The sequence below is a fragment of the Sphaeramia orbicularis genome, chromosome 21 (genome assembly GCF_902148855.1).
Source record: "Sphaeramia orbicularis chromosome 21, fSphaOr1.1, whole genome shotgun sequence".
Lineage (NCBI taxonomy): Eukaryota > Metazoa > Chordata > Actinopteri > Kurtiformes > Apogonidae > Sphaeramia > Sphaeramia orbicularis.
The window spans coordinates 20,569,114-20,583,038 of NC_043977.1; the positions used below are offsets into that span (position 1 = coordinate 20,569,114).

Here is a 13,925-nt window from a genome sequence, read left to right on the forward strand (position 1 = left end):
AGCACATTATCTACATAACACAACCAAACTAAAAAAAAGAGATAAATTTATACTATTATGCAAAAGAAATACTTACTGTTATTTACACTTCTGAAAAGGAGTGGGAAGAAATAAATACCCCTTTATTACAATACAACACAAACTATATCAATCTTTATTACTACAACATGTATATATGCCTATATCATTCAATATAATAATCATCATATATTTAATTCTACATCATAATCCACTACATATTTGCTAAATATAAACCCATATTCTCCTGAGACCTGGGAAAATAAAGGTTTTGGCTCTTTTACGTTAAATAATTGTCTTGATTGGAAACCACATGAAAAGTGTTGAAAACGGTTTGTGACTTCATCTCTGAACTCCATTCATTTATTTCAAATATGCATTGTTTTTCCAGTCTCCTGAAAAATAACTGTTTTGGACATAAGAAGTTTCTGCCCGACAGCGACGATATGACTCAATTATTTTTTTATATAACCCACAACTATATTACTTTATATAAATACAGTTTGTAAAATATATAATATATACATGTGTTCCACTACATATTAGCCAAGCCATCTATACTACACCCCATCCCCCCTTAACGTGCTGCCCCAATACTCACCAGAGTGATCATTTAATCTAAAAACAAAAAAAAGAATAGAAACCCAGTTATTTGACCAAGCTGGGCCCAAAACCAGAATGGAACAGTTAGAGTTTGACATCGGCCTCGTTGCACCTGCACAGTCTGATGCAGAGTAAGAGTCTTTGTTGCTCAGGGGCACATTGATGCTGACAGACGGGTCAGGGCACCACTGGCACACTCCACTACACTGGCAGCTGTTACTGAGACAGCCACCAGAAGGGCTTTAGGGCTGTGGGTGTGTGTGCGTGTCTGTGTGGGTGTGTGGGTGGCTGCGTACATTTTTACTTCATGGCCCGAGGCTCAAGGATTTCCTCAAAAGTCAATGTGAAACCACTTCACTTGAACTGTCACACATCGTCTCATCCAGGCAGAGAAATCCTGCATGAATAAACCGGAGAGTGGACACACAGCCTGGGTCTGTCCTCTGTGCTGCAACACACACAGAAAGAAAATCCTTCTACTCCATTGGATTAGAAGAAAAGTGAAACTGGGATCATACTTTACTTCTCATTTGTAGGGGCAGCAAACATTAAAATATCAAAAAAAAAAAAAAAAAAAAAAAAGGACTTAATTTTTATATTTATTTGCGGGTGGTTAGATTATGTCAAATTCAGAGAAATCCATAATTTTATTCAATGTAACAACCCATTTAATCTGGTTTCTGTCCAAGTTTGATGAATCCCATTTAAAGAATATCAAAATAAACATGAGATAAAACAGAATGATTATTTGGCTTCAGTTTAGTGCTTGTCTGCTGATATACAGACCTGTGAAAAAGTCAAATCTGATGCTTTTGCACGTTTATAATGACCTCACATCTACAGGGTGGGGAAGCGAAATTTACAATGAACATTTAGTTGTTTTTTCTCAGCAGGCACTACGTCAATTGTTTGAAAACCAAACATATATTGATGTCATAATCATACCTAACACTATTATCCATACCTTTTCAGAAACTTTTGCCCATATGAGTAATCAGGAAACCAAACGTCAAAGAGTGTGTGATTTGCTGAATGCACTCGTCACACCAAAGGAAATTTCAAAAAATAGTTGGAGTGTCCATAAAGACTGTTATAATGTAAAGAAGAGAATGACTATGAGCAAAACTATTACGAGAAAGTCTGGAAGATACTATTAAAGAAGAATGGGAGAAGTTGTCACCCGAATATTTGAGGAACGCTTGCGCAAGTTTCAGGAAGCGTGTGAAGGCAGTTATTGAGAAAGAAGGAGGACACATAGAATAAAAACATTTTCTATTATGTAAATTTTCTTGTGGCAAATAAATTCTCATGACTTTCAATAAACTAATTGGTCATACACTGTCTTTCAATCCCTGCCTCAAAATATTGTAAATTTTGCTTCCCCACCCTGTACATTTCTCAGTCTGTATATCAATATATGAACAGCTGAAATATGCAGGATATACATAAACAACATAAAAACAAGACTACAGTTTAGACAAAATTTTAAACATTTTAATTTATCTGTAGAAGCCACTTAGGTTTAATACTGTGTACATATTTCCTGCATTTCTTGTATTTTAATAAAGAGACAGATAAATAGATACGAGAATAGAATACGATTAGATCCTTAGCTACATTGTTAGCTACTTGTGACTATTTTCCTATATAGTGAATATACACAGTCTAACCAAAAGGTCCCACACTAATATTTCATATTTTGTATGCCTTTAGCTTTGATAACAGCATAAATTTGATAATTTTATCCAGTGTCACATTTAACGTATTGCTGCTGACCCCTGACCAGACCAACTGAATCCACCCCAGATCATAACACTGTCCCCACAGGCTTGTACTGTAAGCACTAGGCATGATGGGTAATTACTTCACCCTTCGCTCTTCTCACCCCGATGCACCCATCACTCTGCAGCAGGGTCAGTCTGGACTCTTCAGACCACATGACCTTTTTCCATTGAAACACAGTTCAATCTTTATGTTCTTTACCAAACAGTTAGGGTTAAAGGACTTATTTCTTGCTAAAAAGTATTAATCAATGCAGTAATTATCCAATGGAAGGATCTGAAGTATTTGCTTAGTTAAATCTGGATGGGGACTTGTATATATTTTAAAGAACACTTTAAATAGTTTAGATATTACAAAACCAAAATAAACCATCTGAGTAGGCCATAACCTTAACCCATAAGGACCCAGTGTGACATTTGTTGCAGTTTCAAAATTAATCTTTGTCTATTTAACCATCCTTTAAGTAGTTTATCACCATTTATTGTAATATTCTATATTTTGTGTTTTTTTTTCTGCGAAGTTCGGGTATTTTCCAACATTTCATTTACTAACATGTGGATGTTCATAAAAGCGCAGAGTAAAGTTGAGGATTATTATATCAAAACAGATAAAACTGAAGAAAAAGTGACTTATTTAGCAAAATCTATCACTAACTGAATATATACCCAGTGTCACTGATCCAACTCCATGGGTTTTACTGGTGAATCAATGTTGTAGAAGATGACAGTGTTTCCACGGTAACTACATAGCCTCCGAACATCCAAATGGATCATATCTGATGACCATGAAAAGATGACAAACTCTATTTACACCAATTATTTCCTTGTATTGATAGGATTAGTGGATCAACAGTTATTAAACATTTTATATCAGTAGATGATTTGGTAGAGAGTGGATGTTTGGGTCCTTATGGTTAAAGTGTCAGCAGAATAACACATTATTGATCACAAGTTATAAAAATACAAGATCTGAGGTCATTAATTGGAATAAACTCTATAATTACCATGTACATTCATTCCACACTTATGTCGCAGGATGTTAAATTACAGTTTTCCACGTTGCTCCGTGTTTAAGTACAGGTTGCTTCAGCGCTCACACTTGTCATTTACTAACCATTCTTCCCATCATTTTCTCTGTGTTTTATAGGACTAAAGCTCTGGTCTTGGAACTGCTGGCGGCAGTTTGTCTCGTCAGAGGAGGCCATGAAATTATTCTCTCTGCGTTCGACAACTTTAAGGAGGTATGAGCTGCACGGAACAGGGGAAGTGGGTCTGAGGAGATGAATATGTCATTACATTTCGACGATGCAGTTTCAAACAGTGACTCAGCCTGGAGGAATGCTCCCACTGCACATGTGAGACTGGGAGATTTCTCTGTTCACCGCCAGGGATAGCATCTAGGAATGAGGTCTTTGTCAACAGATTATAGACACCGGTTTAGCTACATAACAGCAGGAGGATCCACTCGACCTCCAGGGAAAACGGTTATGTGTGTTTTAACTGGATTTGGCAGACACATCAAAGATCAGAATAGTGGAGACAGAGATGTAAAAGACAGCCTTGCCTGACCCTTGTCTGTCTGGATGAGGTATTCTGGCTGCTGGAGAAAGGAGTGGGAGGTTTATGATGGAGGGGGCGCTAACAGCAGCCCCATTTTGTAGCCTGGGTCCATAAACATGGGCTGACTGCAGTTAATGCAATATTTACACCCCTGGATGAAATATTGAGTGCTGCTCTCAGCGGGATTGGCATTAGTGGTAGATAAAGGCTTTGGGGGGAACATAGTTTATCTAATGAGATGAGGGTTGAGAAATGTCATAATAGGCTCCTGGGAGCATGTGAGGACCGTCCATCTTTTTATCTAAAGTTGTTCAGGCAAATTTTGCAAAGTTACAAAAGTGACACATTAACTCTCTATAGGGCACTCATAGAAATAATTCAAAATGTCAACCTTAGTGTGTTACTGTAGGACATAACAAGACTTTTTTACTTTTGTGAAGTTTTTCAAAATGTTTTATTGTTATGTAGAAAATCAAGGTTAATGAAGTTACCATATTTGGTTCCTTATCCATAAGTGGCAAAACATAAATCAATCTGAGAAGTATAAATAAAAAAATACAAGAAAAAACACATGTAAGGTGAACAGAACATGTATTTCAGTACATTAGAACTTCACTTTCAGAGCATTACAACAACATAAGTGCTGATCCAGACACCTGTCCACATCCACATTATCCCTTTGAACATCATTCCTTACATTAGTACCATTACTTCATGGTACCTAACAAAGCAGGTACACTCACTGTTCATGCAGAGGTGGACCTTACAGACCCTGTAGACCACATTAGACCTGAGATTGTTGACACACTATAACTGTACAGATCCCCATTAGCTTCAACCACTATGGTGGAAGCTAACGGGCATCCATGTAAACAATAAACAAACTGTTGCTGTCATTATCTTGTAAGGTAATGCATGAAATTACCAAAAATAGTCACTTGCCCGATAAAGGGTTACAGTGGAGTGTGTCGACAGAAAACTGGAAACTGAAGCAGAAAACTCAAGGTTTCGTGCAGGGCCTTTTTGGATACACACCCCTCCCGTTTCCTCCTGCCCTCCCTCTCAGTTCTTTATCATGCTCCATCTCCTTTGTTGCCCTCCAGATGAACTGTCTGAACTGCACAGCATCTGTCTCTTCTTTTTTGTCTCTGCCTTCTTCTTTTTAATATTTTCCAAATTCAAGCGCCAATCTGCCTTCGCTGGCTGAACAAAAAACAGCAGTATTCTGTGTGTGGTAAAAGCTGTACCACAAGCGGACCGACCACAATATGTTTGTGTACATACTTAGCTTGATATGACGTGAAAAATAATTCAGCAGCACCTCATGAATAACTAATCACAGCAGTTATCTCTCTATAAAGGCCTCTGTTTTTCTGAGCTGTGACATATTTAGCTACTAACCTCAGACTTTTCATATTCAGCCATGACTTGTGATAACATCTGGTTCTCTGAGGGGGTAAGAATGTATTGAAATTTATGGCTGAAACAGTCTGTGAGGTAACTGTCTTGGCATAGATGTAGTGCTCTACTTAGTGTTGTTTTATTTTTTTCTCGAGCTCAGCACACAGCCTCATGTTTCCCTGTGGATGTCTGAGATTTACAGTCAGAGAAATGATATTGTATTGCCACTATGGTGCACAAACAAAACCTTATACTCTCTGTAGTCTGAGCAGTTATTGGTTATGTAAATTATATTTGCTCAGTCAATGATTAATTGTGTTATTTTGCAAACTTGACTTTTTTTTCAGTGATGCAGTACATAACAAAACAGCGAAACAAAACAAAAACAACTAATTACATATTCATCATTATACATTGGTGTATGTGCGTGTGTGTGTGTGAGAGAGAGAGAAAATGAAAGAAAAGGCAAAGGAATTGGTAACAACAAACTGATAATCAACACAAAAAATCATCAACAACAGTGATAATAATAGTGATGATATTAACAGAAAATCATAGTGAACAAAATAAATAACTAAACAACCTATAATAATAACAACAACACAACAACAACAACAACAATAATAATAACAATAATAATAAAAGTCAAATAAAGGGTATTGATAGGAATGATAATGTTGTGGTTGTACAGGGGGTGCCTCTTACAGAGACAAATATCAATGGCCATTGATTAAAAGAAAGTAAAAGAAAAAAATTTTTAAAAATGGGGTGGTTAGGAAATCAATTGAAAAAAGTAGAGAAGTGTGGAACAATTTAGGGGTAAAAAGTGTATAAAGTGAGAAAAAGAAAAGTTAAGACGGTAGAAAATTACTGCAAAATTACTACTATTGCAAACTTGACTTAAATAAACTCAGTGTCGTGTGGTTTGTTTTGCAGGTGTGGATGGAGACACAGCGGTTGAGAGTTAATGGAGTATTTCAAGAATGAGACAACAACATCGACTTCATGGTATGTTTCACATATGCACTGCCGATATTGAATACACTGTAATCCCTTCAAAATCCTCCATGTCCATTGAAACCACCAGTGGTTTATCAAGTTTTTTTTTTTTTTTTACCTGAATAAGCTGAGAAGGAACTGTGTTGCTTCTTTTTCACTTTTTGCAACAGTTTTAATTTAGTACTGTGGATTAGACAGTTTTGCAAGGAACTGCAGAGATCCAGATGTGACAAAACAAACGCATAAATCATCTTTTCCAGGTGTTTTTATTGTAATGTAGGTATTATATTTGTGGTATATGGGGCAACAAATAAAAAATTAAGTCTATCCCTCATGTTGATGAAACACACATTAAGGTTTAGCTCTTGTATTTTTAATCGCGGCACAAATTGCTGATGCGCATTACCTCAAACTGGAGTGGCCCTAAGCGCCGAGCCAACGCTAAATCTATCTTCCAGGCTGATTAGTCCTAATTATATTAGATGAGAACATTAAGTGAGGCTGTGGAAAAAGCACTATCCAAGTCCTGAATTTATGTAATATACTTGTCTGTAAATGCTTCATCAGGACTTTGAATAGGACCTCTGTCACTGTGTCTCCCAGGTTGTCATTTTACAGCAGCACTAAATGAAACACCTTTCTCCAAATCACTGTTTTGCATCAGATAACTGCAATATTTGCAGGACTTTCATTAAGCCACTGTCAAGTTGAAGAGAAATGTGTGTGTGTTTGTGACATTATGACTGGTTGATTGCTTTTTTGTTTTTTTTTCCTTTTAATCTCCCACATAAGCTACTCCACGAGCCAAACATGCATAACAATGAGGATTTATACACATAATTGCAGGGGAAACAATATAACGGCAACAGATGTGATGATGAGCATAAGCCAATTTCATAGAAGTACCAGGCTGTTGTACACAAACCCCAATCTGTTCTAAATGAGCCTATTAACACGGTCTGACTGTGTATGTGAGCCGTTGTTTGGGCTCATATATTCTATATTTATTTAATAACAAAAATTACTTGTATAGTTGTGTTGAATCTTCATCCTGTAACATTTTTCGTGTCTGTATTCCCAGGTGCATGCATGCAGTTCATCAACATCGTTGTACACTCGGTAGAAGACATGAATTTCAGAGTTCATCTACAGTACGACTTCACCAAGCTTTATCTGGACGACTACTTAGATGTGAGTTTGAGCCATAATGCTGGAGGAAAAAATAAACAGACCGCCATCCCTTTGAACCCTCCCATTCTTAATATTCAGTTCAACTTCATCCGTTTTAAGTGTTTGTTTTGTTTGTGCATTTGTCAGAAACTAAAGCACACAGAGAGCGATAAGCTGCAGGTTCAGATCCAGGCCTACTTGGATAATGTGTTTGATGTGGGAGCCCTTCTTGAGGACGCAGAGACCAAAAATGCCGCTCTGGAACGAGTCGAGGAGCTGGAGGAAAACATGTCACACGTGAGAGACTTGGCTTTTTTGCAAAATATCCTCGCTAATCCAGTTTGTAGTCTCTTACAACCAGTAACGTGCACACTGTTTGTGTTTCTCACCACTTCTAAAGTAACCAAAATGTGTTCTTTCAATCCACATAAGCACATATATTAATAAAATGTACTGCGTCCTGGAGTTGACATGCAGGGTTGGATGTTGTTACATATCGTTGACATCACGTTGTGACCTCGTCCTCCTGGCTGTTGTTCTTACAGATGACAGAAAAGCTGCAGGACATGGAGAATGAGGCCATGTCCAAGATCGTGGAGCTGGAGAAGCAGCTGATGCAAAGGAACAAGGACCTTGAATCCATCAGGGTCAGACTCACACTCTAAACACTCGCATTCACCCGATATTTAATGAATGAATGAATGTTTTATTTCAGACTCATAAAATGCACAATACAACCACCAACAGAAGCAAATGCCTGAAGCAAGTTAACAACATAAGACAACCCAAAAAAATGTTATACTTTAATACAAAAGCAATAATACAGTTTTAGTGTTATTTACATATTGGAAAAGAAGTGGGAAAAGTAAAAACTTATTTAATCCCACCCCTTTATTACAATACAACCCACAAACTATATCAATCCATATTGATACAATATGTATATATGTTTATATGAATCAATGTAATGATTATTATTTATTTAATTCGACATCATAATCCACACATATTTGCTAAATATAAACCACCATACAGTTGGCTCTAACTTGTAATTGTAGCAGCTTTCCTTTTACTTTATACTATAAATGATTATCTCAATTATGTTTTTATAAAACCCACAACTATATTTGTTTATTTAAATACAATATATAAAATGTATAATATATAAATAATGTTTGTACATTCCTTCAACTCCTCCAAATCCTTCCACAAATTCACCCCACACATTGTTATGTACATGTGTTTGATTGTGGTTCGTACCTTGAGTTTCTTTAAAATTAAGTTCTGAAGTTATATCCCAACTGTCTTTCTGTAAATATTTTTTGTAAAAATGCCCGCAAGTAGATTATTTCTTGCCCTATACATTATTTGTGCAGTCTTGAATTTGAACAGATCCATAAATTTCAGTTGAACAAATCACATTGACAGGGCCAAATAAATGCCTCTTCTCGTGCGTCAGTAAAATGACTTTTGCAACAGCAGCACAAAGTTGTCATTATATTTTACTATAAAGCCTATCTTTGTTTTATTTCTCCATTCTCCTCTTAAACTTCACACATTTTTACATTTTTTTTTGTCTCTCCTACACAGGAAGTCTACAAAGATGCCACTTCCCAGGTGCACTCATTACGGCAGGTGTTGAAGGAGAAGGACGAGGCCATCCAGCGACAGTGTAACCTGGAGAAAAAGATCCACGAGCTGGAGAAGCAGGGCACCATCAAGATCCACAAGAAGGGAGACGGAGACATCTCCATCCTGCCCTCGCCGCCCTCGGGCCCTGTGGGTATGCCCGGTGCTGTGATGGGGCTAAATAATGCAGCGGTCAGTCCCAACCACGTCGGAGTCATAGCAGGAAGTGGCGCTCCCCCACCCCCGCCTCCTCCACCCCCTCCTCTGCCAGTGAACGGCACATGTAGGTTTAATATCAGCCCGGTTTTCCTAACAACATCTCTAGAAAATCAGTAATTGACATCCTTTCTTTCTGACGCTTTTTCCTCTTAGTACCAAATGGACCGTCAGCGATTCCTGCAGCAGCTCCACCACCTCCACCACCGCCTCCTCCTCCTCCACCGCCGCCTCCACCACCAGGACCAGCCTCGGCGATGTCGGTCCCTTTGCCGCCTCCGCCTCCACCTGGAGCTCCACCTCTGCCTGGCTGTGGGACTCCTACTGTCATCATGAACTCTGGGTTAGCAGGTAAGAAAAAATTCATGCATTTCCACATGTCTTAGTGGAGTGAAAATTAAAAAAAAAAAAGGTTTTGGACACCCTTAAAATTTTACATAGTGTGAAATATTACCATGAATCATTTATGAAAAATATTTTTTTTGTGTTTTAAAAGGTGTGGCTGCATCAGACAGACATAAACAAAAGCAAATGATTTTTTTTTGTTTATTGTTAACATGAAAAAATAACAAAACTAAATGCTTGAGAGTTTCCACATGCCATGTCCTGGGTGTGTTTCATTATCTTGCTGAAACATCCAGTTTTGACCTGAACTGAACAGAGCACGTGCAGAAGGGAGCATGAGGGTTTAGAGAATGGAACAATACTTGGCATAGTTTAGTTAAGTGACTTTTAATGCAATATATCATAAATGCATAGGGGTCCAAAAACTTTTTTCCCAGCACTATATACAGTAGATAGCAATTTGATATAGACATTTTTTAGATAACATTTATGATCGGATGTTCATAGATATTCATGAAATACCATCTTTAATTGTTGTTCCACTGTTTATTATATTACAATGATTATACCAGTATTGACATGCACAGTAAACATGCAAAAACACAGATATTCCAAGTAAAGCCCCCTCCTCTATTGCAAAATTAACATCATTCTATAGCTGCTGTACAATCATTACAGTTTAATAAGTGTTCATAGTAAAAGATGTATTTTATTGTGAAAGATGAGATAACTAGAAAGCACTGACTGGAAAACACTATTTTTCTTACCCAGGAAAAAAATCTAACGTAATCTTAATGTTATTCAGGTGTTTTTAGTTCATGAACCCGAACAATATGAACAACTGATTCATTTTCAAGGAATAAACTTAGCAATAAATCTGGACATATTTCAGTTTCTTTGGCGACTTGACAGTTTTTGTGATAAACCTCTTACTCTAATCCTGTTTGTTGACTTCACAGGGTTACAGCAGTAAATATCTGTTACTAACTCTTAATAATTTGTCTCTGAATTATTTTTTTTCCTGCCAACCAGAGGGACCCATCAAACTTTCTGTAGGTTTTGCCTCTGTCACATTTCAACCCTTGTCCCCAAATGTTCCCTTCCTTCCCCACGAGTTTTGAAAATGGTATTTTCATTCTCAGAATCACAGCTGAAAACACAAGAACATGTCCCACTAGTGCAATTTCAATCATTTAGAATGTGCTCTTTTATTGTTTTCACATTTTTTAAACATAATGTCACGGTTTATTTCCTTTTTGCCATTTCCTTACTGACATGAGCTTGCCAAGAAGTATGAAACTGCGTGTCCTAAAAAACACATGAAAAACTACAACGAAAATACCACGTTTCAAAATTCTGCATGGTTCACCTTCACGCCTTGGTGTAGTATTGTGTTGATGTTTTTATGAATATCATATCAGAACAGTCTCATGCTGAGTCACAATGATGTGTCGTGGCATGCAGATGAAAGGTAGCGATAGGATCGGTGCAGAGCTGGAATGCTGTTTACCTTTCCCATGACATTCTTATCGCTCTACCTCTGCTGACACGATGTTTGTGTGACACAGTGGCAAAGCAAGGCACCACCTCGATGTTCAGCTTCAATGAATTAGTCCTGGTGGCCCTAATCTCCTTGATAGTTTGACACCAGACCAAGCAGGAAATCCTCACCTTATGCAGACTCTATAGCCCTTGGCCTCTTTCACAAGGCAAAGGCAAACAGACTCCACTCTGCTTATTGCCTAATACTCAGTCAAAATGTAAAAAAAAGAATGAAAACAAGAATAGAATATTTTTGTCTTTGTAACAAGAACAATTTGTACTTTATATAAAAATCTACAAAAAAACATACAAATTAAAGCAGCGAAAATAAATAGGTAAAAAAAGAAAGACACAAGCAGAAACCCATCACTCACACACAAGTATACATACAAAGTGGGATTATTGGTTTCTAGATACTAGTAAAACATGAAGTCTGTCCATCACAGGAGTTGTATCCATCTGTGTCCTCAGTCTCACATCCCCGTCCACCCTTTCACTGGTTTCCCTGCACGTCTGTGACTGTGTGCTGATGTATTGACAGTACATGGTGTCAATATGCTAACCGATCTGTCCTGTTTAGCTGTAAAGATCAAAAACCCATCAAGACAAAGTTCCGCATGCCGGTCTTCAACTGGGTCGCCCTGAAACCAACCAGATCAATGGGACCGTCTTCAACGAGATCGATGATGAGAGGATCCTCGAGGTGAGAGTCCAAACGTGGCCTAGATGAACACATGAACATGAAGTCTGTGACTGTTGATAAGCTGTGAGTGGATTAATTGCTGGTCAATATCCTTCAGGATCTGAATGTGGATGAGTTCGAGGAGATGTTTAAGACAAAAGCCCAGGGCCCGTCGATTGACCTCAACATGAACAAGCAGAAGGTCATCCAGAAGGGACCCAACAAGGTGGCGCTGCTGGACTCCAACAGGGCCAAGAACCTGGCTATCACACTGAGGAAAGTGGGCAAGACGCCTGAGGAGATCTGCAAGGCCATTCAGTTGTAAGACACAGTAGAACTGCATGGAGTTACTTCCATGAATGGAACATCAACAAATATGTTTGTACTTATTTACTCTGAGATTTTATGAACATCTACATGATCAGTAAATGAAATATAGGGAAATACCTGATTTTCATTGAAAAATGCAAAATGCAGAGGATAATATTATAACAAATGCTGATAAATCACTTGGGGGGGGTCATTTAGCAGTTGTGACAAAAATAGTTGTGGGTCTTAAAGAGTTAAAATATATTATGACAGAAAGATACGTTTTATTTAGCATTAAAATTCAGTTTTGGGGAAGCACTTATAAACAGAATAGAATAGAATAGAACAGAATAGAATAGAATAGAATAGAATACAATAGAGGCCTAAAACAATGGGCAGAATATTCAGTAATATTTTGGTAACTACATATTAACCTGCTAACTTGGTTATATCAGTGCAGTATTTGGATAAATAAATTGTAATCTAGTGACCTTAATACTGTATTAATCTGTTAGTTTTGTGACATTACAGGCTACTTGTAGTGTAATAATTTAGAAATCTTACAAAAGCTATTAAAAAGATCAGTAATTACCATCTAAAAATTCCTAAATTCCTCCTCTATTATGTTCCAAACATTTGTTTCAGAGCAATATTGATCAAATGATGTGTTTGTGTGACATCTCGTGGTTTCCATCTAATAACCATGAATCAGAGCTGCCTGCAATAGTAATTGAGCCAAATATCAAGAGGCATTACCAGGCATTACTTGGATTAATGGGTCTTAATGGTCTTAAACTGTGTTTGATTTTCAGGTTCGACCTACGGACTCTGCCGGTGGACTTTGTCGAATGTCTCATGCGTTTCCAACCCACTGAGAACGAGATTAAAGTCCTGCGACAGTTTGAGAAGGAGCGTAAGCCGCTGGAGAGTCTGACGGACGAGGACCGCTTTATGATGCAGTTCAGTAAGATTGAACGGCTCATGCAGAAAATGACCATCATGGCCTTCATCGGAAACTTCTCCGAGAGCATTCAGATGCTGACACCGGTGAGAAGAACAAGCTCTTTGTGTCAAATTGAGGAAGCTTATGTTATAACCTTAAAAACAGGAGGTACTGCTCTGAATCTGACATCTTCTGTTGTTATTCCCCTTTAGCAACTTCATGCAGTCATTGCAGCGTCTGTATCCATTAAATCATCACAGAAACTCAAGAAAATCTTAGAGGTAAAGGACTCATTTTGTGTCTGCACTAGCCATAATTTCAAATTATTGCTTTTTATTTCACACTGTTCGTTTCTGTTTGGCAGATTATCCTGGCACTTGGAAACTACATGAACAGCAGCAAAAGAGGAGCAGTTTATGGATTCAAGCTGCAAAGTTTAGACCTGGTAAGATTCTTACTCCAGCCTTAACCCATAAAGACCCAAATGTCCACCGCTGACCAAAACCATCTACTGATGTAAAATGTTTAATACCTGTTGATCCACTAATCCTATCAATACATGTAAATAATTGGTGTAAAATGCAGTTTGTCGTCTTTTCATGGTCATCAGATATGACCCATTTGGATGTTCAGAGGCTCCATAGTGAACATGGAAGTACATTGATTCACCTGTAAAACTCATGGAGTTTGACAAATGACAGAATGGAGATACTTGTTTTTATGTTCA

General features: G+C 37.7%; 1 protein-coding gene across 1 annotated transcript in view; it reads left to right on the plus strand.

Annotated features, from left to right (window-relative positions):
* fmnl2a (formin-like 2a) overlaps positions 1–13,925 on the plus strand; it is a 68,102-nt gene that overhangs the window by 43,020 nt on the left and 11,157 nt on the right. Inside the window, 14 exon segments of the mRNA XM_030124484.1 lie at positions 3,550–3,643; positions 6,300–6,375; positions 7,444–7,553; positions 7,680–7,829; positions 8,078–8,179; positions 9,123–9,444; positions 9,534–9,728; positions 10,690–10,701; positions 11,853–11,912; positions 11,915–11,967; positions 12,065–12,267; positions 13,068–13,302; positions 13,411–13,479; positions 13,563–13,643. Coding sequence (XP_029980344.1) covers positions 3,550–3,643; positions 6,300–6,375; positions 7,444–7,553; positions 7,680–7,829; positions 8,078–8,179; positions 9,123–9,444; positions 9,534–9,728; positions 10,690–10,701; positions 11,853–11,912; positions 11,915–11,967; positions 12,065–12,267; positions 13,068–13,302; positions 13,411–13,479; positions 13,563–13,643 — 1,762 coding nt within the window.